The sequence below is a fragment of the Crotalus tigris genome, unplaced genomic scaffold, assembly GCF_016545835.1.
Source record: "Crotalus tigris isolate CLP2741 ecotype Arizona unplaced genomic scaffold, ASM1654583v1 scf7180000018155.2402879, whole genome shotgun sequence".
Classification (NCBI taxonomy): Eukaryota; Metazoa; Chordata; class Lepidosauria; order Squamata; family Viperidae; genus Crotalus; species Crotalus tigris.
The window spans coordinates 2,068,542-2,091,372 of NW_024096851.1; the positions used below are offsets into that span (position 1 = coordinate 2,068,542).

At 40.0% G+C, this 22,831-nt stretch overlaps 2 protein-coding genes across 16 annotated transcripts in view; both read right to left on the reverse strand.

Moving 5' to 3' along the window:
• The window catches only part of SLC35A3 (solute carrier family 35 member A3), a 32,424-nt gene that overhangs the window by 8,594 nt on the left and 999 nt on the right, over nucleotides 1–22,831 (reverse strand). For 2 of the 15 annotated variants that reach the window (XR_005557300.1, XM_039348498.1), the window contains exons 1-5: nucleotides 18,996–19,451; nucleotides 3,145–3,349; nucleotides 1,871–2,025; nucleotides 1,664–1,786; nucleotides 409–580 (exon numbers count right to left, since the gene is read on the reverse strand). Coding sequence is in view for 14 of the 15 variants with exons in the window: in XM_039348498.1 (XP_039204432.1) it covers nucleotides 409–580; nucleotides 1,664–1,786; nucleotides 1,871–2,025; nucleotides 3,145–3,349; nucleotides 18,996–19,316 (976 nt within the window). In the remaining variant the exon portion in view is untranslated. The other 13 variants (XM_039348509.1, XM_039348504.1, XM_039348502.1 and 10 more) reach the window with 12 other exon arrangements.
• On the reverse strand, nucleotides 20,003–22,501 carry LOC120310260. The gene is made up of 2 exons (XM_039348485.1): nucleotides 21,134–22,501; nucleotides 20,003–21,073 (listed from the first exon to the last, which is right to left on the reverse strand). Exons 1-2 carry the CDS (start codon nucleotides 22,385–22,387, stop codon nucleotides 20,141–20,143), a joined length of 2,187 nt encoding a protein of 728 aa, XP_039204419.1. The 5' UTR covers nucleotides 22,388–22,501; the 3' UTR covers nucleotides 20,003–20,140.

A 22,831-nucleotide genomic window follows, 5' to 3' on the forward strand; every position in this document is an offset into this window, starting at 1 on the left:
AAGGGAGACATATAACACTTTTGCTTTGATAACAGAACCTCCACCATACCAAATTCATAAAAATATATTTGAAGTTTCAAAAAGGAGTTTGTCATACAGCAAGAACGAGACAACTTTTTTTTAAAAAAAATTACTTTCTTTGTATCATGGTATTAATTGCACTGTAATTTGGATCCTAGCCATTGCCTTTATCATCCACTAAATATTTGCAGAAATCAAACAGAAGCTGACTCAGGTAATCAATATTCAGAACAGGATGTAAGTAATAGAGTTCCTATTTGCTAAAAGTTAATATCAAACAGAGCACAGCTTTCGTAACCATTTCTCTACACTTAACAGGTTGACGTACTCTTAAGTGTAGTCTGATGCATATCTGAATCTTTTACATTTTTTTAAAGTAAGACTCACCAAGCTGAATATTTCTAATCCATACTGATTGTTTTGTTTCTTTCAAAATTTTTTCAAAGTACACTCCAGCAAATCCACTAGAAAAGCAGGCTATAAGTACTGCTACCAAGCCCACAAGCTGTGATCCTGCTGAAAGTTCTTTAGTTGTTGTTGTCTGCAAATCTGATGGCCACTAAGAGAAATAAAGTAATATATTAAAATATATTTAAATTATTGAATAAAATTAACAAGAAAGAAGTGAAAAAAAAAGCAGTAACACACTAATAACATTTCATATAATGGTCTCCTTTAGAACCAGTTCACATACAAATTTCACAGCTTCGGTCAAGTCAGACACATCAGTTGATGGCTATTCATTCAAACATGTGATTAATCTATACAAGCAGCTAGTCACTACATACTGAAAAAAAAACTGTACCAACAAAAGAAATCTGTTGAGTTTTGAATATAAAACCAAGTTGAAGCAATACTCTTCTTAGGTCAATTCAAAATAATATGCAATAGAATTTTAAGAATTACCAGTCTGTCTTCTAATCTTATTCAACTAGTGATAACAATAAATTTATGTTGTGAATTTGTATGTTCTATTATTTAGACTTACTAAATAAACATTTAAATGGTAGATCTAAAGTAATACTATGTATAGAAGAGGTAATTCTCTTCACACCTCAAGTATAGGTGGTGTATAACATTAACAAACAAATTTAACATGTAAAGCCTTATTTTGGGGAAGAAAAAAAGAAAGGCACAAGAACAGGATAAGAAAAACTGGCTTGGCAGTAGTATATGTGAAAAATATCCAGGTATTCAAGTTGAACATGATCCAACAGCACGATGCAACTTCTAAAAAGCAAATTTATTTAGGGGTTTACTAACAGAAGTTTGAAAATAACTATCTCATTCTACATTTACAATACTATGTTCAGTTCTGCACATCACAGCCTAAAAAAGAAGTGACAAACTGGAGTAACTTCAGAAGAAGTCTACCAAGATAGTGCAGAGATCAGAAAACTAATATCTATAAGTTTAGTCTGCAAAAGAAATACCACTGAAGAAAGATAGGATAGTTATCTTCAGATAATCTAACTTTGTGAAAATATCTCTTTTTCATGATAGCAGGTATGCTAGAGGGGAGCCAAATCCTATTTGAATGCAGTATAAGAGTTGTGAGACATTAACCAAGTTTCCGTTACCACAACAAATTAAGAAGATTTTCCCTACCAACATTAAGATATATATTCATAACAATATTTACCTGTACAAATGCAACACCAGCCATCAGAATCACTAATGAAAGCCATTGATATACACCTAATTTCTTACTGAGCATCGACACAGAAAATAATGCAGTTGTGAGGATTTTCAGCTGATATGTGACCTAAAAAGGTAAAAGAAAAAAAATTAAATAGCCCATAATTTGATTCCTAAGTTTTAACAATAAGATACTATCAAAATAAAGTACCTGGTAAGTGGCTGCATCTAGATTTGATAAAGCAACATAGAGCAGGTTATTCTGTAGAGTGTAAATCCCAGAAGGAATAGCAAGTTTAAGTGTTTCCATTGGTTTGTTAAGAATTTCGTCATGTAACACTCTGTTCAGAGTTCGCAAGCTGCACTCTATGCAAAGAGAAAAAATGCATTATAATTTTTTGGTTAAAAGGAAACCTATCAGTTTTAAACCTTTTGCAGCTAAACCTTTTAATGTTTTTGTGTGGAACATGCAATTTCTAAGCGGCATATTTTAAATGTGTGAAGCACCTAGATTCCTCCCCTTCATGTCACTATTTTTATTTTCTCAAATAATGAACAAGGGCAGACACAGCTATACCAAAATCTAGTTAAGTCGGCTTGCGTTTCTGTGGCTAAGTTCTACCTTCATAGTATAACCTACAGAGTATACAGGTAGTCCTCAACTTATGACTACAACTGGAACTGGAATTTTGATCATAACTCATTACGGTAGCTAAGTCGAGTCACCATGTGACCAGATCTGATTTCACAACCGTTTTTACTGTAATCATAAGTTGACTCATTGAGATTGTGAATTGAATCATGCAATTTAAGAGCAAATTCACTTTCCCCAATGGCGTTTGCCAGAAACTGTCAGAATTTGTGATCATGTGACTACAGGACACTGAAACAGGTTATAAATGCAAGCTGGTTGCCAGATCCCTGAGCTGCAATCCTATCATTGCAGTCTCTGTGTGTGTGTGTGTGTGTGTGTGTGTGTGTGTGTGTGTGATGCTTAATGTCATTAAGCAAACGGTTGTTAAGTCGGGGACCACCTATAGCAGGGGTGTCAAACTGCCGGCCTGCAGGGCGGACACGTCACATGGACGCCACGTGCACCCCATTGCCGGCAATGGCAAAATCGGCCCGATACGTTGCACAACATCACATGACGTCATGAGTTTGACACGTCTGACCTATAGTATGAATTCCTAGAAAACAACTGATTACTATATATCATTCAAGGCACTGATGAATCACATTTGAATTTCCCTTCCTGGTAATTACTCTCCATACTCCCATGTACCCCGCCTGTAAATATTTACAAGTTTAGGTAGCTTAAGTTTATGTTAGTTATCTAAATCTTTTAAAAAGCAAACTACAATTTCCAAGTCCTCTTTGTATGCTTCATAAGAAATATACTTATTTGGCCAAATGCATTTGATTTACTCCTGGGAAGGGGTCTTATTAACTCCTTATATCTAAAGATGATACCGAAATACTTACTGCTGTCTTTGTAAACCAACAAAATGCAAGCCGTAATTTTCAAAAGTTCAGCAATGACTACTGCAGTTGAAGACAAATAGCGAGGTCCTTCTTCTTTCAGTGTCCTAGAATAGCGCATAGTCAACACCAAACTAGTTGTCTGAAAGACTAATATGCTCAAAGAAAGGTATTTTAAGTTGGTAGACATAGCTTGACAATCACCTTCCTGAAAAGAAAGATAGAAGAGAGAGAGAGAGAGACAATTAATGGTAAAGATTTCTTATATTCTCTGTTGAAAGCAGGGCCAGCATATAAGATGGGAAGGCTGAAGGGCCGGCCACATTTGGAAGGACAATCAGGCAATGTGGTATTCTTACTATTTTATTAATTAATTAATTTGATTTACATTAATTTGAATTATACCATTCTTTATATTTTAAAAAAATCAGCTCTGGAATGTCTTGAATGCTGAGTAGATTTCCTTTAATATCAATCAGTTAGAGATTTCTTGCTAGATCTGTAGAATCAAGTGCTTTAAGAAACCAACTTCTAAGGGTTAGTTCCTTGTCTAACAAGACAAGTGCTTTTTCTGTAAAAAAAAAAAAAAAAGGTGCCAGAGCTCACACATGTCATATAACCCGCCTTGCCTACCCTACAAGGTTCCATCCAACAAAGGTGCCGTTCTGGGCGTTCTACGACAAAAAAAAAGGCCTGCTGATATCCAATCTCGACTAATGTTCTGATCTTGGATATAATACACATAATTCTCACTAAAACTTTTAGCTGAACCTACCATTTGCATCATTTCTCAAAGCTAAAAAAGAGCTTTGCCTTTTTGAAAACTTAATCAAAAGATGAATATTGCTCTCTCCTGTATCACTCATAAGAAAAATACAGTGTCAGTAGAGTAGACTGACATTTTGTACAACATAAAAAAAACCTTGAGAACAAAATCTGTCATAAATTGAGATGATGTCACAGACTGAAATCAATGTGCTGCTGTTATTTTAGAATAAAGAATTCTGCATTCCTTTGTGTGGGTGATATTGTGTGTGCGTGTGCGTGTGCACGCAGTTACTGAGATATTTGGGATGGCATGATTTGAATTATGCCGTTCCTTATAGATTAATTTATTATTGGGTACTTCCTCTTTCCCTTAAATTTCAGATCATTGAAACGTGTGCTAGTCTACTACTAGGTGGCAGTTTTCTCAAGGCAGACCCCCATGGTTACATCAAACTTCAGCCTACTTCAGTCCCAGTTTTTCAGTATTCACTATCTTGTTGAAAAGTTCCAGAACGTTCAAAATTTTCACATTTTTGTGAATTTCTGTTAGCTGTAATAAAAGTATTGTCTCTCTGTGGCTTTTGCATGATTTGGGATTAAGTCACAGAAGAGAACTGAAACATGTTCCATGATAAAGTTAGGATTGAATTATATTATATATATATATTGTTTATTTAAGGGTGAGGATAACTTACTAAAACATGACCACTTGTTGCACTGGGAAAAGATCTCTGTTACCAGTTTCCTTGAGGAATTACTCTTTCTGCAATTTAGCCCTAAAAACATTAATAATACAGCCAACTTTACAATTATTACCGGTACAAACTTTAATTATTATTATTATGGTAATGAAATGATCAAAATACCATACTGCTCCTGAGACTCCTCACAAATTAGAAGAGCTACGCAGTAAAATAATTTTTAAAAAGTTGCTATTAAAATACTTCACTTGGAACAATTGACAGAAATTTGAAAATTTACTCAGATTGTTAATAACAAGTCCTATGTTCTTAATTGTTTTCCCATCATTCTGTCAAAATTTCCTCCTCAGAAACCTTTTGACTTGACAATGTTTGGATTCATGTGTCATGTTAAATGGTATAATAATAATAATAATAATAATAATAATAATAATAATAATGAGGAGGAGGAGGAGGAGGAGGAAGAAGAATAGTTGGAAGGGACCTTGGAGGTCTTCTAGTCCAACCCCCTGCTCAGGCAAGAAACCCTATACCAGTGATGGCGAATCTTTTAGAGACCGAGTGCCCAAACTGCAACCCAAAACCCACTTATGTATCATTGGGTGCCAGGTGGGTGTAGCACATTGGGTGCGTGTGGCCCATTGGTTGGGCATGGCTGTGGTGGTCACGGCAGACTGGGTGGGTGTGGCCAGGGTGGGCGTGGCCACCTCAATGTTGCTCATGACAGAGTTAGGGGAGATCCAGGGGGTCTCTGGCGGGTGGGACAGTGGGCAGAAGGCTCGGTGAAGTGAGGCAAGGCAAGGGGCAGGGCAGGGGTACCATTGCCACAGGGCAAGGCAAGGTGAGGCAGGGGCCAGGGTAGCTGCTGCCTGACACCATTGGTCCCCGCACACAGCGAGCGCATGGGGGCCAACTGTGTCCATCAGCAGCCACAACCTGCCGGCCCCTTGACTGGCACTCTGAGGCTACGCAGCCTGCTGCGAATACCGGGCCAGCCCCCCAGCAGCAGGCAAAGTAGGGGAGGGGGGATCTGGTATACTGGTTCCTAACCTCCACCCAGATTGTTCTGCGGCCTTATGGCAGAGGCATTGGGTGCAATGTGCGAGGCAGCAAATGGCTGGTTTCAGCACGATGTGGCTGTTTGCTGCTGGACGTGGCCATTTATCACCTCGAACATTGCATCCAATACCGTTGCCATGAGGCCACGGAACAAGTCGGACTTGTTCCGTGGCCTCATGGCAGAGCATTGGGCAGGAGGCAACAAACGGCCAGTTTCTCCTTTGCAATCCGCTGTCACCGCTTGCAAGGACAAAGGAAGTTTTTTTGGGGGGGGAGGTCAATCAATCAATTCCAACTTCTCATGAAAGATCGCGAAGTTGGAATTGACCTTTTTTTCCGCAAAAAAACTTTGTTTCTTTGCATGCTTCAGCACCTTCCCTCCCTGAGTCTCCGGCACTCCACCTGCTGCTTTGGTCGGCCTGCCAGCCCCCACTTCAATGTTCTGCCCACCAGCACCTAGCACGGCTGCCCCGAGGCTGCAGGGGCTGGCCTGCCAAGGGAAGGATACGTGCCTCACCTTCCCACTACCATGCAGGGTAAGGTTGCCAGGCCACCCCTGCCCAGATGCCCTTGCCTGTCCCAAGCGTTTTTTTTACTAACCTGCCTTTCAGCTACATTTCATTTCTTGTTTGCTTCTCAGCCTTCGCTTCATGTTTGTGGGACTATCGGTTAAAAAAAAAAGTTCCAGCAGACTTTCTAACTTCTCGCGAGATCTCATGAGAAGTTAGAAAGTTTGATGAAACTTTTTTTTTTAACCAATAGTCCCACAAACACGCAGCTAAGGCTGAGAAGCGAACGGAGAAATAGAATGCAGCTGAAAGGCAGGTTAATAAAAAAAAACGCTTGGGAGGCAAGGGCATCTGGGCAGGGGGGGGCCCGGCAACCTTACCCTGCGCGGCTTTGGCAGGTGTCTGGCAGGGGGAGGGAAGCAACTGGCCTACCACGCTAGCACCGCCGTGTTGCTTCTCTATCCCATGCACAGGCCCCGCCCCCCTCCATACCTTTCTTCGCCATCTCCATCGTTACTGCCATCGCCCCATGAGGCCGAGGCAGCTTAAAAACCAGACAGCCCCCCCACTACACGCCTTTCTTCGCCAGCAGCTAGCCGAGGCAGCTTCAGACACAAGGCTGCCCCTCGTCCTCCTCCTCCCCTGCGTAGCCAGCCGCTGAAATTTACCACTGTCAGCTCGTGTTCGCTCACTCACTGTCTGCACCAAATGCTGCTCCCGCCCAAAGTTGCTCCTTTTATAGCCTCACCCTCGCCCAGATCTCTCACCTATTCCCAGACTCCGCATGCACGGAGAGGGGGAAGGGAGCAGCTCGGCCCGGCGTCCCTCTATCATTGGCAATGGCGCACATGCCTACAGAGATGGCTCTACGTGCTGCCTGTGGCATGTGTGCCATAGGTTCGCTACCACAGCTCTATACCATTTCAGACAAATGGTTGTCCAGTCTCTTCTTAAAAACTTCCAGTGTTAGAGCATCCACAACTTCTGGAGGCAGGTTGTTCCACTGATTAATTGTTCTAACACAGGAAATTTTTCCTTAGTTCTAGGTTGCTTCTCTTTGATTAGTTTCCATCCATTGCTTCTTGTCCTGCCTTCAGGTACTTTGGAGAATAGCTTGACTCCCTCTTCTTTGTGGCAGCCCCTGAGATAATTGGAAGATTGCTACCATGTCACTTCTAGTCCTTCTCTTCATTAAACCAGACATACCCATCCTCATCCTCTCATCCTCTTTGTTGCTCTTCTCTACACTCTTTTCTAAAAACATCTTTTTTACATTGTGGTGACCAAAACTGGATGCAGTATTCCAAGTGTGGTCTTATCAAGACGTTATAAAGTGATAATTAACACTTCACCTGATCTTGATTCTATCTCTCTGTTAATGCAGCCTAGTGCTGTGTTGGCTTTTTAACTATGGTGTATGGAACTGTATTGAAGCCTAAACCAAATAAACACACTATCATTAAATATGATGAACATTTGTTTTCTGAGTGTTAATGATTGGTTATCTTTTCTTGATAGTTCTATGCAATGCCTGAACAAATGCAGATAGTGCTGATTTGTGATCTTTAAAGAAAAGTGAGGAGGATAATTCACAGCTTTGGGGAAGTTATCTGTAACCTATTCTATCCATATTGTTTGCGCCTAAACTTCAAAGATACCATTTGATTTTTGCCAGAGCAAAATCCTGCCACTCCTAAAGGAAAATGAAAGCAGCTTGCTCTGAAGGAGTTAGAGTGCTACTAGTCCTCTCAGTACTATTTGCTCAGGAAAAGAAATAAAAACCTATAATGCTTACCTAAAATGTCATATCTCCCTCTGACCTGTTAAGGTGGAAAAGCAAGCAGGAAAAAAACTTCTGGTAACAATGTGGGAGGTGGGGAAAAAAACAGGAAAAAGAAAAAAAAATCATCCTTTGAAGAAATTATCAGCAAAATCATTTGTGCTCTCTGAACATTTTGTTTACTCTAGCTAAATGTGTCTGGTGGTTGCTAAATACCACAGAATCTAAACTAACCAGTTTCACTTCAGGAAAGAAGGAACACAGTTTTGAAGGTGGCTCTGGTGCTGAGGGAAACTATTGAAAATTAAGTTTTTATTTATTTATGCATTTATTAAAAACAAATGTGTATAACCACCCATCTATCAAGAAGACACATATGTTTGTTTCGCCCACCCCTTATAGCACTAGGGCAGGGGTAGGCAACATTGGCTCTTTTATGACTCGTGGACATCAACTCCCAGAATTCCTGAGCCAGCTGGCTCAGGAATTCTGGGAGTTGATGTCCACGAGTCATAAAAGAGCCAAGGTTGCCTATCTCTGCACTAGGGTAAATATTTTGGTTTCCAGTTAAGATCAGACTGCAAGCACTAAGATCTAAATGGAAACTCCATATATATAAAGCAAAAGGTAGTTAGTCTCACAGGCTCAGAAAAAAAATACACATTTGAATAAATAGGAGCAAAAACATGGCAGAACAGGATCACATCCTCTCTTCAATGCCTCCCTATTTCAAACAGACGTTTTCCTGAGCTGCGTAAAAGCTGTGGCTTCTTTGAACACTCAACAGAGAGATGCTAATGCAGATCTTAAAACAGTGGTTCTCAACCTGTGGGTTGGGACCTCATTTGGGGTCGAACGACCATTTCACGGGGGTCGCCAAACAAGGCTGTCCGCCATTTTTTCCCCTTTTCTTTGGCCATGCGCCTGGCACCCAGTAATGTATAAGTGGTTGGGGGTCACCACAACATGGGGAACTGTATTATGGGGTCGTGGCATTAGAAAGGTTGAGAACCACTGTCTTAAAACATCATGCCCACGTTGGGTTCCATATACTGCATATCTCTGATATGGGTAGACCACTGTTCAAGTCTAAGCCAGTGACATCCCACACCCTTCCATCTTGTCCCAAACTGCTGCATGATACTGCTGGAAGAAGTCTTGAGTCTACTGCGTCTAACTCTAAGGAAATAGATTCAGCAGGACTGCTGCCTATATTCAGTAATCAACTAGCTGTAAGGAAATGAACTAAGCCCAAAGTATTGTTGATCAGTCGGAAGTTCTGGACATTATGGATGGGTTACATTTTCCCTGAAAGAGAATGTGCATAGTGCTTCCTGATCTCTTATCTGTTTATAGATTCCCAGGTAGTCATAGAGGCAAGGAAGGCACTTGCTCCATCATGTTAATGCATCCATTGCAAGTCTTCTGGAGCCAATGTAAGTTGCATGGCTACAGGGCAACAGCTATAATTAGCTCCATTGCAGGACATATTTTAAAATCCTGTATTCAGGCTGCTAATTGATGCATGCTATTAGGACCAGACTGTGCCCATATTTATAGACCTGAGGGTAGCCAACTTTTCTCTGAAATACAATAAGATGTTCTAATTTTCAAATCCAAAATTGCTGGGGCATAACTTAATAAGAACCCGTCCAAGAAGGACAGTAGGAGACATTCTCTTAAAGATATAAGCACTTCCAAATACCATTTATTAGGCATACGAGAAAAGGCCCTTCCTTTTGCTCGCCCCAAGCTATGCAATTCCTTAGGAATTTTAATAAGATTTTTTTTTCATTTTCTGTTTTCAGAAAAGGAAAACCAGACTTTCTTCTTTAGCCAAGGTATTTTAGTCTCAGAGGGACTAAAGATGTTAGAGTGACTGTTTTATCAGACGTTAATACAGTAATTGTTCTATTTTTCTTGTAGCTTTAAACAGTTTTACTGGGGCAGAAAGATAATAAATAAGCCTAAACGAAAGCCAAGTTCTTTTAAAACAATTCACAAAAGACACTTTTACTCTATAAAAAGTTCTTACTTGTCTTGAATAAGAGTCAAACAATTCAGTTTTAAATGTGTTTGACAAAAGAAATGTTGAACAGATGGATATCTCAATGTCATTTAAAAAATAGATCTAATTGTAGATTAGGTGTACGGGAAAGAGGAGGACTTAAGGCGCCTAATTTAAAATTGTACTATGACGCGGTGGCTTTAACACTGATTAGTGATTGGCTCAATTTAACAAATAAAAATATCCTTTCTCTTGAGGGATGGGATTTAGTATATGGATGGCATGCCTATTTAATTTATGATAAAAAAGTGGATCAGGTTTTTAAATCCCATATCTTGAGAAATTCTTTGTTGCGTGTCTGGAAGGTTATAGGTTAAATTATAAAATTCCAATTTGGGGAATTCCTGGACACGCGATAGAGGGAATATCTAGGGGTGTGAATTTGGATAGGATTTCTTATAAGGAATTACTTAGTTTGGTAGGGAAGGATTGGCAACTAAAGTCTTTAACTGAGCTGAAGCAAGAAAATATTGTATACTCTTGGTTTCAGTATAATCAATTGTTAGTGAGGCGGAGTCTAGATCAAAAGGTTGGTATTACCTTAGAGGATGTGAATTTGGTAAAACAGATTAAAGATCAAACTCGAGCCCAAATAAAGAGAATTTATAATGTTTTAATAGAATTAGATTCTGAAATGGAGTTAGTTAAAGATTATATGGTTAAATGGGCTCAAAATATTCAAGAACCGATTTTATTGGATACATGGGAGACAATTTGGGTTAGAAATGTAAAATTTACCCAAGCGCAAAATTTAAGAGAAAATTTTTAAAAATGTTTTATAGATGGCATTTGGAGCCCCAAAAGTTGTCCCGCATGTATCCTAATTTACAGCCCAAATGTTGGAGATGTGGAAGCCTAGATGCAACCTATTTTCATATTTGGTGGACTTGTAGAGATATAACAGCTTTTTGGATTAAGATTTGGTGGAATATTCAAAAGATTTTTAAGAGAAAGATAAAGTTTACTCCGCAATTATTTTTGTTGGGTATTATGGTTGATTTTGATGTCAAAGAAATTAATTTGATGCTGAATCTTATAATAGCTGCAAGATTATTGGTGGGACAATATTGGAAAAAAAATTCTTTGCCTACTATGGAAGAATGGATACTTAAGGTGTCTAACTTAGCTGAAATGGCGAAAATTTCTGCTTATTTGAAGGACCATTCACAAGAAAAATACATTTCGGTCTGGAGAAGATGGATTGATTATATTCAAAAGAAATATGAGACTGAAAAGTATTATCTTGCTTATGAGTAGATTTTAGGTTATTATTAATAGTTTAATATGATTGAATTTATATTATTTTTAGTGTTATGGTTTAACTATATTATTTTTGTTTTTAATTTGTTAATATTTGTTTTGAAAAGGAGTTAAAGTATGTTATGGCTTGATTGATAGTACAGGCGGGTAATGTTAGTTAGATTATGATTGTTTATTTGTTACCCTGTAATCAGCTCTGGGAAGTGAGGGAGGGGAGAAGGGGTGGGAGGGGTTTGGGTTATATTGTATTAAATTTGTAAAACTTTTAATAAAAAAAGAGTCAAACAATTCAGTTTTAAATGTGTTTGACAAAAGAAATGTCGAACAGATGGATATCTCAATGTCATTTAAAAAAATAGATCTAATTGTAGTTGTAGCATTCTGAAAATCTGTATTTGGATTGAGCAGAAAGAGACCCATACCAGAAATTGTTATCAGTTGAGGGAAGGATAGAACTATACAGCTTTTCATTGTATCTGGGACTAAAATCATACAGTTTTTGTACTCGGGAATAATTAGAATCTACTATCATCTTATACACTGGGGGAAGAACAGATGAGAGGATTTCCATTTTTTTATTTTCTTTACTCTGTTTTAAAGAAGAACTATTTCTGAGTGTGTGAAAACTTGCATAGACTCAGCCTAGATTAAAAGTCATCTGAAAAATAAGGGCTTGATAGAATTATGAGGTAAACTGTTCATCTGAATAAAACTAAACAAAAAAGGAATAGGAACCATTTTACTGGAAATTTGTTTGCATGTGCATATTTTAAATTAACAAAGTACTAAAAAGGATATCAAGCTTATTCTTAGGAATAAGAACATAGGAAGATACAGGAATTATAAAAATGATTTTCTAAGACATTGTGAATTTGGGGCATAAGGCAAGCAGAATATGGTTTTGGGAACTTTGCCATTATCTCTATTGAGTTTTTTTTCCCTAAATGTGTACTTAGGTAATGTATATATACATAGGCACTACTGTACATTGTTAGAATCCTTCTTTATAATGTTCATATGTCCAGAACATTTTAGTTCAATTTGAAGATTAAAATTTAAGCCAGTAAGAATTTAATATTTAAGTTAATTATTCAAGTGTTACGAAGTATTGACCCTAACGTAGTCAACTTATTTTAACAAGATGTATGGTTGTTTATCCTGAATACAAGTTTTACCACTTTTGTCCTGAGATATCAAATAACTATTTTCTGTTCATTAAAATAAAGATTAAGAAGTCTATCCACAAATTCTAAACCAAAGACATGTTTATATAGATTTAGGTTCTGAACCTGAATTTATCTAATTACTGTATATTCAAAGCAACACAACTGATTCTACAGAAAGCAGACATACAATGAACAAATTCAATATAATGGCAATTTACAAGATCAAATATTCACTATCTCATGCTGCTTTTCCTTTCTGACTTTACCACATGCAGACTATCAACTCTATCCTAATGAACACAAGACAAAATTTGTAAAATTTATTGAATTTAGTGCTAAGATTTCTAAAACACCTACTTCCTCTTCAAATACAGAGTTTTTAAAACTGATATTTCTAAAAGCAAAATATAACACAATACTGAGTCAATGAAAAAGGCGAAAAAGTGCCTGAAAAATGTCAAACTCTTTTGGCATACTAAACAGCACAACTCGGGATCCCAAACATTTTACATTTTACCAATATTTGGTGTAACTATCAAAATTTTCTTAATAAAGTTTTCCTAATAAATAATACAGACTACTACAAAATGTTTTAAAAATGCATATAGATATACTAACTTCAAGAACAAGCTCCTCTTTCTGAATTTCCATGATTCCCAAACAGATACGAGAAACAGTATTCAGTCTTGTGGTTAAGGTATATAAAATATACCAACTGGTATCTGTTGCTGTACAAGTTCAAAACAAAATGAAAACCTCAACATTTGTGCAGTCACAACTTGCCAGACCCATTCTTTCATGCCGATATTCTTCTTCAGTAAACATCAAACTTGAAGTTTATGAAAAATGTTCATTTTTCAGTATAAGCAGTAGATCCAAAGTTAAATAGGTCCAAATGACAACTTTCCCACAGCTCATATAAAGTAATGTAAAAAGACAAATGCTTTCAGTGCAGTGCAGTCTCTAGTGCTGTAGTAAAGCCAAATGACGTGTCAGCACTTATGCAACAATAATCTACATTTTCTACAGGAACAATAAATCACCCATTATGCTACCTCATACAGTGATAACAGGTTTTGATTGTTTCCTCTAGCTAAGCAACCTAATAATGATCTTCAGCATAAGATCTCATTTCACAAAGCACTTAATATAAAATATTAAACACAGAACCAGTGTCATTTCAGTAGCCTCAAGTAGTTATTGGAGTCTTGGTGTTCTAGCATAAATGACTGTTGCTCTAATAAATACCTTGCAACAAATATAATACTCGACATTGTTTCAGAAACATATTGCTTTGAATTCCCTATGTATTAGACTCCAAAAAACACGCAGAGAAACTTCTAAGCAGTTTCCTTTATTGTTCCTCACTGACGATAGAATCTTGCCCGACTAAAGCAGACTACTTGCATCATTAAAGATATACACTGAGAACTTCTAAGGAGAAGCTTTCTTGACCTTTTCATCCCAACCAAACTAACTAAGCTGTGCTCTCTCTTGCTCCTCTAGAGTGCAGCCCTTCCCTCCTGGGAATCTAAATTATATTCCACCACACTATGGTAGAAAGAGCAGTATAGGAATAAAAATAATCCTGTTATGAAAAAATGAAGTATGGTGACACCTTAACCTGACTATAAATGTATATGAATATGTTATAAACATTTTGAAGGATTCACCAACATAGTATAAATTGTAAATAACCCCTCCAAATTTCACATTGCTGGGATGATTATATGCTGCTGCTTCCTTGATATCATGCTTGTCCCAAAGATGGCACATGGGTTACAACATAGTACCTCTGTGAGCATCAGAAGATTAACTGTTGTAGCACATAATGCCCAGAATCATAATTTATTTCATAGAGATAGTCACACCGCAAAATGGTGTAGAGCAGAGGTCCCCAACCCCCAGTCCATGGACTGGCACCGGGCCACAGCATGCCAGAAACTGGGCCGCACAAACAAGCGAAGCCCCATCCATGGGATGCAGGCAGCACACGAAACCACACCCCCTCTGGTCCGCGGAAAAACCTCGCCCTACAAAACCGGTCCCTGGGGCCTAAAAGATAGGGGGCCTCTGGTGTAGAGTGTCATGCTGGGATTGTGTTTCAATGTTCCTTTAGTTCTGCTTATTCAAATCCCTCTGTTGTAAAACTCTGAATGACATTCTTTACTTCAAGGGCTTGCTAGAAATATATAATGCAAATGTTACTAAAAGTGTACAGAAGCAGACTTTGAAATATAAATATAATTACTGGATTCTTCTAGCTCTTTCTCAGATTACAAATGACAAATTAAATTTGAGATTCTTCTTAAAACACTCCCATAATTCCATAAGAGGTTCAACCCTGCCCATTTGCCATAACTTGGATTTTATTAAAACAGTATACGGTAAACAGGAATAATCCTACTGTCCTTTGAACTCAGTGGACATTTGCTTCTTCCTGTCTGACAAGAACCAAAAAGCCTCTATAATAATTCCAACCATGTTATAAAATTCTTGCCCTTGGAATTCTCCTTTGGTATATTTCTTTGCTACTTCCTGGTGAGTACATTCCAGGTTTTATCTAAGTTCAGAAGCAAAACATAATTAGATCTAGTGAATACTATCAGGGATTACCAGGCCTACACACCATAGATAGTCCTCAACCTACTACCATAATTGGGACCCCTCTTAACTCTGGGTTTCAGTAAGATAAGGCAATGCCTCCAAGTCCCCCGTTGCCTATTTCCTACCATTTCTGCCTTTCTGGCCAGCTTGCACCCTCTCTTGCGAGGCAGCAAGTAACTGCACAGCTCTGGGGCTGCTTGTTACACTGTGCCTCAGGGGTTTCTTGGTGCACCATGGCTCTGGGGCTGCAAGAAACCTGAACCTCAGCACAGCATGAAGCCACAGCCGCCACAGCCCAGTCTGTCAGGATGGACCACAGGGACTTCTCAGCCTTCTGCAACTCTGGGCCTGCAAGAACCCAAGTCACAGGCCCAGGCCAGCTGGGTCCAGCCCAAACCCACAGCTGCCACCCCAGTCTGATGAAGCATGGCCATGAGGCCATGAGACCATCTTCCCTAGGTTTCAAGGGGAAACCTCCATGTGCAACCTGGGGAAAAAAGCCTCATAAAGCAGGCAGCTGCCTCAGAAGCGCCATCTGATCGTAAAATGGGGCGCAATTCACTTAGCTGTCTCGCTTAGCAACAAAAATATTGGGTTCAATTGTGGTCATAAGTTGAGGATTACCTGTATTGTCAGCTGCCTCGGGCAATTTACAAACACAGATGGATGAAGAAATAAGCTCACCTTTCCTGTTCTGCTTATTTCCAAATCACTTTAGTTTACTCCATTATATTGATTTTTCTATGATGCAACATTTAATAGTCTAAGATTAGTAATATCTAAAGTAGGGGTCTTCAAACTTGGCCCTTTTATGACTTGTGGACTTCAACTCCCAGAATTCCTCACCCAGCGTTCCTGGCTGAGGAATTCTGGGAGCTGGATAAAGAATTCTGGGAGTTGAAGTCCACAAATCATAAAAGGGCCAAGTTTGAAGACCCCTGGTCTAGAGAAACTATTTAAATAAGCACATATACAAAGTTACAATGCAGAGATAGAACATAATTCCAGAGAGATAGATCCTTGCTTTTCTAATCAGAAGCTCTTGTGCAGTTCTTTTGTCCTAGCTTTTGTGGCAAAGAAAAGAGAGAAAAGGGCCAAAACGTTAAGAGATTTGCAAATGGAAGATGGCAGCATCTCAAACTCACTTATCTAAATCAGATGTGGTGCAATTTGATTCACAGTTGTTACTTTAAAGATTACAGGAAAAGTTGATATGTTTTCAAGTATAGAAAACAGCAGATATACAGTTCCTAGTTCAACTTTTGATAATGCACCTTAATTCCAGGATATTAACCTACTGAATCACCTTCTGTTTATTCTGTCTATCTGCTAATATTGTCCTTTGTTATTTACTTTTTTTTTTTTTAAAAAAAGCTTCTTTGCATGAAAAAAAAATCAGCTAAGAACAAGTTCTACTCCTGAAAGACTTTCTTTCAATAATGATTCAACAAAGAACAGTGATATCTGAGTAGTGTTTTATCTTTAAAAATATTTGTACAAAAGACTGAAACATTCCAGTGAGGGCAACTTTGCCAGTTAACCAGGTTCACCATAAAGAGTAATGATACTGTTCAAAGATTTCCCAGCTGAGGCATGTAAATGGTCATTAAATTATTTTCATAGTCTTTTCCAATTGAAAGGATAGGGAAAAGAATAGCGAAAATAAGTAATATTTTTTATTTGTGACTCCAGATTCTTTAAATAGAGTATATAAAATATTCAGTTTTTCTATTGATTTACTATAAAAGTGAGTTTGTTTTATCTGAGTAATTATGCCACAATAACTCTCTCATCTGACAAATTCACGTTTTTCTCTCATATTTTTTCAGGGAGAAAGCTCCAATTTAAAAATGTAGTTTTTCCTGAATAATTTTTTAACAGTGAATGAACTGAAACATCTTTTAAATGGAAAAATAAAATAGGATGTTGTAAGGCTAGTATGTAAAAAGTATAGTAAAAGTCATATCAGAATACTTTTTAAAATAGTTGTATATTTACTAGCACTATTAATCAAAGGGAACTATTCTATCTTTTTCACTGAAATGGTTGTTTTTCTACTAAGAGAAAATGCAGAAGATGTGGGGAAAAGTGACAGAATTACAAATGCAATGTTATGTCCTCTAAATTCCAAAGCTTTTAGATTAGAAGAACAATTATACAATGAATGACATGTCTGTTAGCCTCCATCATGACTACTATAACAGGATCATATATAATGGAAGGATAAAAGGATGAGAATCTAGCAATTATGGAAATTCTGGGATTCATTGAGTTTTGCATTACAGTACTAATTCTTAGATGATTAATAGTTATTAAGTACACACAGGAAGTAACATTTGATTTAGACCTTTCTTGTTCTCTATTATAACAATATAAAAATGGTTAGTGATGTTTAAACAAATACATCTGGGGATGTAGCACTTATTAATACATCAAAATTGCATGTAAGCTACTCTCCCTGTCAGCAGAAAGTTTTGTAGCAGGTTACTGAGATGGGTGGCATATGAATTTAAAAAATAAATATATCAAATAAAAATGAACTTACAAGCTTGGTTCAAAATAGAAATTAATTCAAAGTACATACAGGAACTGTCAGCAGCCATATGTAATTTTAAAATATAAATAAAATATATTTGAATAAAAAAATAGTGTAATTTTTAAAAAATATCCTTTGTGTATATGTTTTGTGCAATTTTCTGTACTGGTAGGATAATCTTTCTTTGCATTATTCTATCTCTCTTGCTTCAAATTATTTATTAATAATGAGAGTTATTTCTACCTCTTGCTTTGTTCTTTGAATGTACCATAATGAATGATCAACATTCATTTACACAGAAAAGTCACAATATTTTTTATTTAATAATAAGGTTAACCTACCTTTTCATTTTTCTGTTCCTTTGCCAATACATTGAAAATCTAACCATTTTATTCCCGTTTAATTCCAAAGTAGTACTCCATATTATAAAAACTTGCTTACATACAAGAACATTTGCTTGTATGTAAGTGAGCAAATGACTGAATCTGTATGGCGGGAATGTGGACACATGCATACATTTGGTCAGATGTTTCGGGTATCATAGATCTATACATTGATCTATACACATTTTTACCTACATTGATTTTTACCACGCCTACTGCACTGTAATTCACCTTTCGAAATAGTCGTGCATCCTGCTGCTTCTCCCCAAAGCTATTGTTTCTTAATCCCTTCACTCCTGCCTGAGCTACTTTCTGCCTTTAATATATGGTGCTTTTCTAGTTCTGCAAGTTTTCGCGTTTAATTTCTATATTTAGAGATTAGGATTAAAAAAAAAACCCCATCTCCAAGCTTTGTGAAGCTTCACGCCTCAGTTATTACGCACAACTCCCTCCTGTTAGCAAACCGAGGCAGTGTAAGCACTCTGTGCACGCCCCGGGAACAGACACTTTCATTCATTATTTGACCACAGAATCCATCGACAGCCACCCTTTACTACCAAAACCGAGTTCAAGAGGAAGCAAAGCTCTCCTCCAAGCAGCAAATTCCATCCCAGTCTCAAAGGGAAGCCGATCCAACTGCTTAACTTGAAAGAATGGCACTCTGCATCTCCTCAGGGACGTGTTCTTCAAGGAAGATTTCAAATATAGATGCATCAGCCTCGATATTAAAAAGCAGCTTTAGGCGGGGACGAGGCGAGGGCGAGCGCTAGTTTAATCCTACCCTGCATCTCCTCACTTTTGCCCGCCATGGGGGGGATTACCCTGCATCCCATCCCTCGCTACGCTTCTTCGGTTTCTGGCTTGCTTCAACCTAAGCTGCATCCTTCCCAGCAGATCCTCTCAGCCACCTCCTTCCTGTCCGCTCGCGCCTACTTCCCAGCTGCGGACCTGCCCTCCCTGCTTAGCAACCCCCCTATTTCCGCTTAGCCCTCCCGGGTCTTCTCTCCCGACTCTCACCTGCCGCACTTGGGAGCCTGGCACGCTTCCCTTCCGGGTGCTTCTTCCCCGGTGCCGCCCCGTCAGTACTCCGGCTGCAGCCGCGGCTCCGCCCGCTCGGTTCCCAGGCCAGCGACTCTTTTCACGCGTGGCCCGCCTCCCTAGGAGCCGCTGGGAAAGACGCTCCGTGGCGCGGAGAGGCAGCAGACGGAGCGTCGTGAAAGAGAAGAGGCCGCCGGGGCTGGCAGAAAGGGGAATGGCAACATCCGAAGAGAAAAAATTGGCTCTGTGATTGATGGAATCTCTCTCTCCCCCCACCTCGTTCTCTTTTTGTGTCTCCATTTGCTAATTGTTAAAATACATCCCAGTCTGTGGGACCCTGTACTGTATTTCAGACTCCCTCTTAAGATGCCCACTAACTGTCCCAAAGGTGCTTTTTCAGGAGGCAACTGGACTTTCTTGTTTTTCTTTGAAGACATTTCGTTTTTCATCCAAGAAGCTTTTTCAGCTCTGACCAGATAGTGGGGAATGGAAGGATGACTGAGAATCTCCATAGACATGCCCATTAACTGTTTCTTAAGTATGTTCCTGCAGGGCCAACTTACATGTACATTTTGCAGCTGTCCACAGAAGGGTGAATGAATTCATATAAAGAAAGAAGTATTTACTATGTCCTGCTTTTATTTTTGTTGAAAACTTGGAGACAGGGTGTCTTGGAGTGAGAATTTGTGAATGGCAAATCTTATCTAAAACTATCAGTTGTCAACTTAAGACACTGCTTTTTCTTACTGTGCATGTTCAGTTGGATTGCAGCTAGTGGCACAATCCTATAGGGATTAATCCAGAAATAATTTTCTAAAGCTGTAATTGTTGGTAACCTGAATTAGTCATCGGTGTCATCTTTCAGGTCATTCAACCTTTGCTTGGCCTACTATGAAGTCAGCTCTGCCTGTCTTTTCTTGCTCCACTTCAAATTGTCAGTTTTTCAGTTTCTGCAAGGACAAGTTCCATCAAATAGTATATCTGCTGTAAATCATTCTGAAGTACATTGAGGTGAAGGATTTTTTCTATTGCTGTTGGACTCCTGACAATGCTGCAAGCATGCCTGCCCTTTAGCCCCTGGCCTCTTGATAATCAGGGCCATTTGCTTTTTAACAGTAGAAGTGTCAGGTGTCTGACATTATACCAAATGCCATTTCTCTGGTCAACCCCTGGATGGCAAAAGAAGTAGGAAGTGGTGTTTTCTCTTGACAGTTATCATGGATCTGGGTGTGATCGTCAATATTGATGTTAGGGAAGGTGTAAATGCAATCCAAGAGCGACTTTTCTGTCAGTTCATGCCCGCCATACCGCTCGTCGAGCCTTTCCCAAGCTTTGTGAAGGGCGGTAGCTGGGTTGCCCAGGTGAGCTAGTTGAGTGTTCTCTACTAATCGCGTGGAAGCCGGTCCCAGCCATGTTTTCATATGTCCGAGCGTTTCGCTCGATGTTATAGCTTCATCTTGGATGGCGGTTTGGAACGTGAGCTTCCACAATACGTAGTCCTTTCCCGGTTTATCGGGGAATTTGTGTACACCCTTGGATGCCAGATCTAGTTTGCTTCTGTAAAGTCTCATAGGGGTGTAACCGGGTGGCGATGGTACCTCGCTTCCAGGAGTGGGGGCGTGTGCCATGTTTGGCTGGTAACTTCCTTCGGCGTAATGGTGGCTGGGTGTATTTTGCAATGTCACGTGCAAGGGACCTTGTTGGCTTGGTCTGAACTCTGCTGCTCTGGCATTGAGCTGAGGGAGCCCAGGCTCTTGCTTGCTCATGTGTTGGAAGGTCTGTGTTTCTGATAGAGTGTAGCTAGCTTCCTGGTAGGCTGTCAGAGCTGATGCTCGAGGCTGTCTTCTGTGGTCAGGAGTGGTGGCAGTTCCTTGGGGCGCTTCCTCCTGTTGGTGCAGCAGGGACTCTAGTGACTCTAGCGTGGCTCTAACTCTTTCAATCTGTTCCCTGAGCGACGGCTGGTGCTGCTGTAGGGCTGTTGGCGCTATAAGTGGATCCATCCGATTGCCATTAGTGGTATGGTTTGGTGGGTTCTGTGGGGTAATAACGGTGGGAAGATCTTGGGGCACTCCCCGCTGTGCAATTGTCGCCGTTGCTGGGGTAATAATGGTGGAAAGATCTTGTGGCCCTCCCCGCTGTGCAGTCATTGCCATTGGTGGTAATCCCATCAGGTTTGATGTGGCAACAACGGCGGGAGGATCTCGTGACCTAGGTGTCGTGACATCAACTCTGCAGTTGACCAGCGAATCAGGTCGTTGAGATTCCTCTGTTCGTCTACTCGGTCTTGGGGGGCTTGTGGCTGGCTGTGGTGCTCTCATCTGTGCATTCTGGAATGTGCTTTGGTTGTCCACATAGGTCTGTACGCGGCTACGACGCTCTTCGTTTTCCAGTTGTTGTCTGTCTGGCAAGAAAGTGGTGTACTGGAGTATTTTCTGAAGGCCTTCCGCTCTAGCCATTTTGTCTGCCATAATTCTTTGGCATTGAGTAAGTTCAAGTTCGTTTTGGGCATCCTTTCTTTTGGCTACTATTTTGGCTTCCTCAAGTTCTATGGCCGACAACTCCTTCTTTTTCTGCCTCACCTCTTGTGCCACACGAAAGACAGCTTCAGCGGCTTTAGCATCTAAAATTATTTGCTCTTCTTGTGAAATTCTGGATGTTCGGCTGCGACGGGAGGATGCCTTCGAAAGGCGGGAGGCGTCTGTGACATGTGATTGTTGGGACACGCTAGAGTGTGCCCTGGACATGTGGCGGAAGGATGAGGCCTTTCCAGAAACCTGAGATGGATCTGCGTGCGATCGTTGGGATGGTGCATGTGAAAGGCATGAAACTTCGGACTCGGCTCTGTCAACCGGACTGCCTCTGTGGTGAGGCTCGGGCTGTGGGGAACCCTGTGAGCTTTCTAGAAACTTCTTGCGTTCCTGGTTTAATAGCTGGAGGCTTTGCATCTCGCTGTCGACACTTGGGTCTCTTAATTGTTCTTGAACGTCCTTGAGTTGCTGTTCAGAGTCCATCCATTGCACATAGGCGTCTTCCTTATCTCCTTCCACTGCGTGTGCCCATTCTGGGGAGAGTTCCTCCTTCTGTTCGTGGTAGAGTTTGTATAATCTCTCCCAGCTTCTTTCATGGCGCCTGTGGATGGTGTGCCATTTCTCCATCAGATGTGAGTGCATGGCTTCTGTGAGCTTTCTGCATTGTCTAAGATCGTATTGACCCTGGGACGTTTTGGGCTGTGTTGAGGCTTGGGTTTCAGCCTCTGCATACTGGTCAATGTTGGCTGTGTGCAGAATCTCTCCTGGACTGACTGGTTGGGGTGTTTCAACTAGGCTAGTTAATTGAGCCCCTTTGTCCAAATCAGTAAGACACTCCTCCATGGTTAGGGTAGGTGTCCTTCTCAGCTATTTTGAAGAGAATTTGAAGAACCTCTCTCTTTGACCACTAGGGATCGCTACTTGTAGATCAGCTTCTGAGGTGCTGTCTGTGGGTGGAGGTGCCACTGGGTGCGTTCTCTTGTGTTTGTGGGTACTTCAGTGCAGTTCACCCCTTCACCACTAGGGGTCGCTTGCTGTGGGTCAGCTACCAGGGTGCTCTGGCTTCGAGGTTCACCCTTTGTCCACTAGAGGGGCTTCTCTGGGTGCGGTTAAAGGCTTGCGTGTAGAGCTTCCTTTAACCACTAGGGGGCGTCTGGAGAAAGGCTAGCCAAATTCTTCCTATTACCACGTTACTGCTAGTGAGCCACTGAGTTGCAGGCCGGAACTCCGGGTCATCAGCTGTGATAATGAGCGAAGGCAATTGGCTCTTGCTTCCTGTCTCTCAAG

Excerpts from the sequence above, each read along its gene's own strand:
- LOC120310260 (XM_039348485.1), bottom strand. The coding sequence starts at position 22,387 with ATGGAGGAGTGTCTTACTGATTTGGACAAAGGGGCTCAATTAACTAGC. Across the intron at positions 21,074-21,133 it reads AGCGGGGAGGGCCACAAGAT|CTTCCCACCGTTATTACCCC; the intron begins CTTTCCACCATT and ends GTGCCCCAAGAT.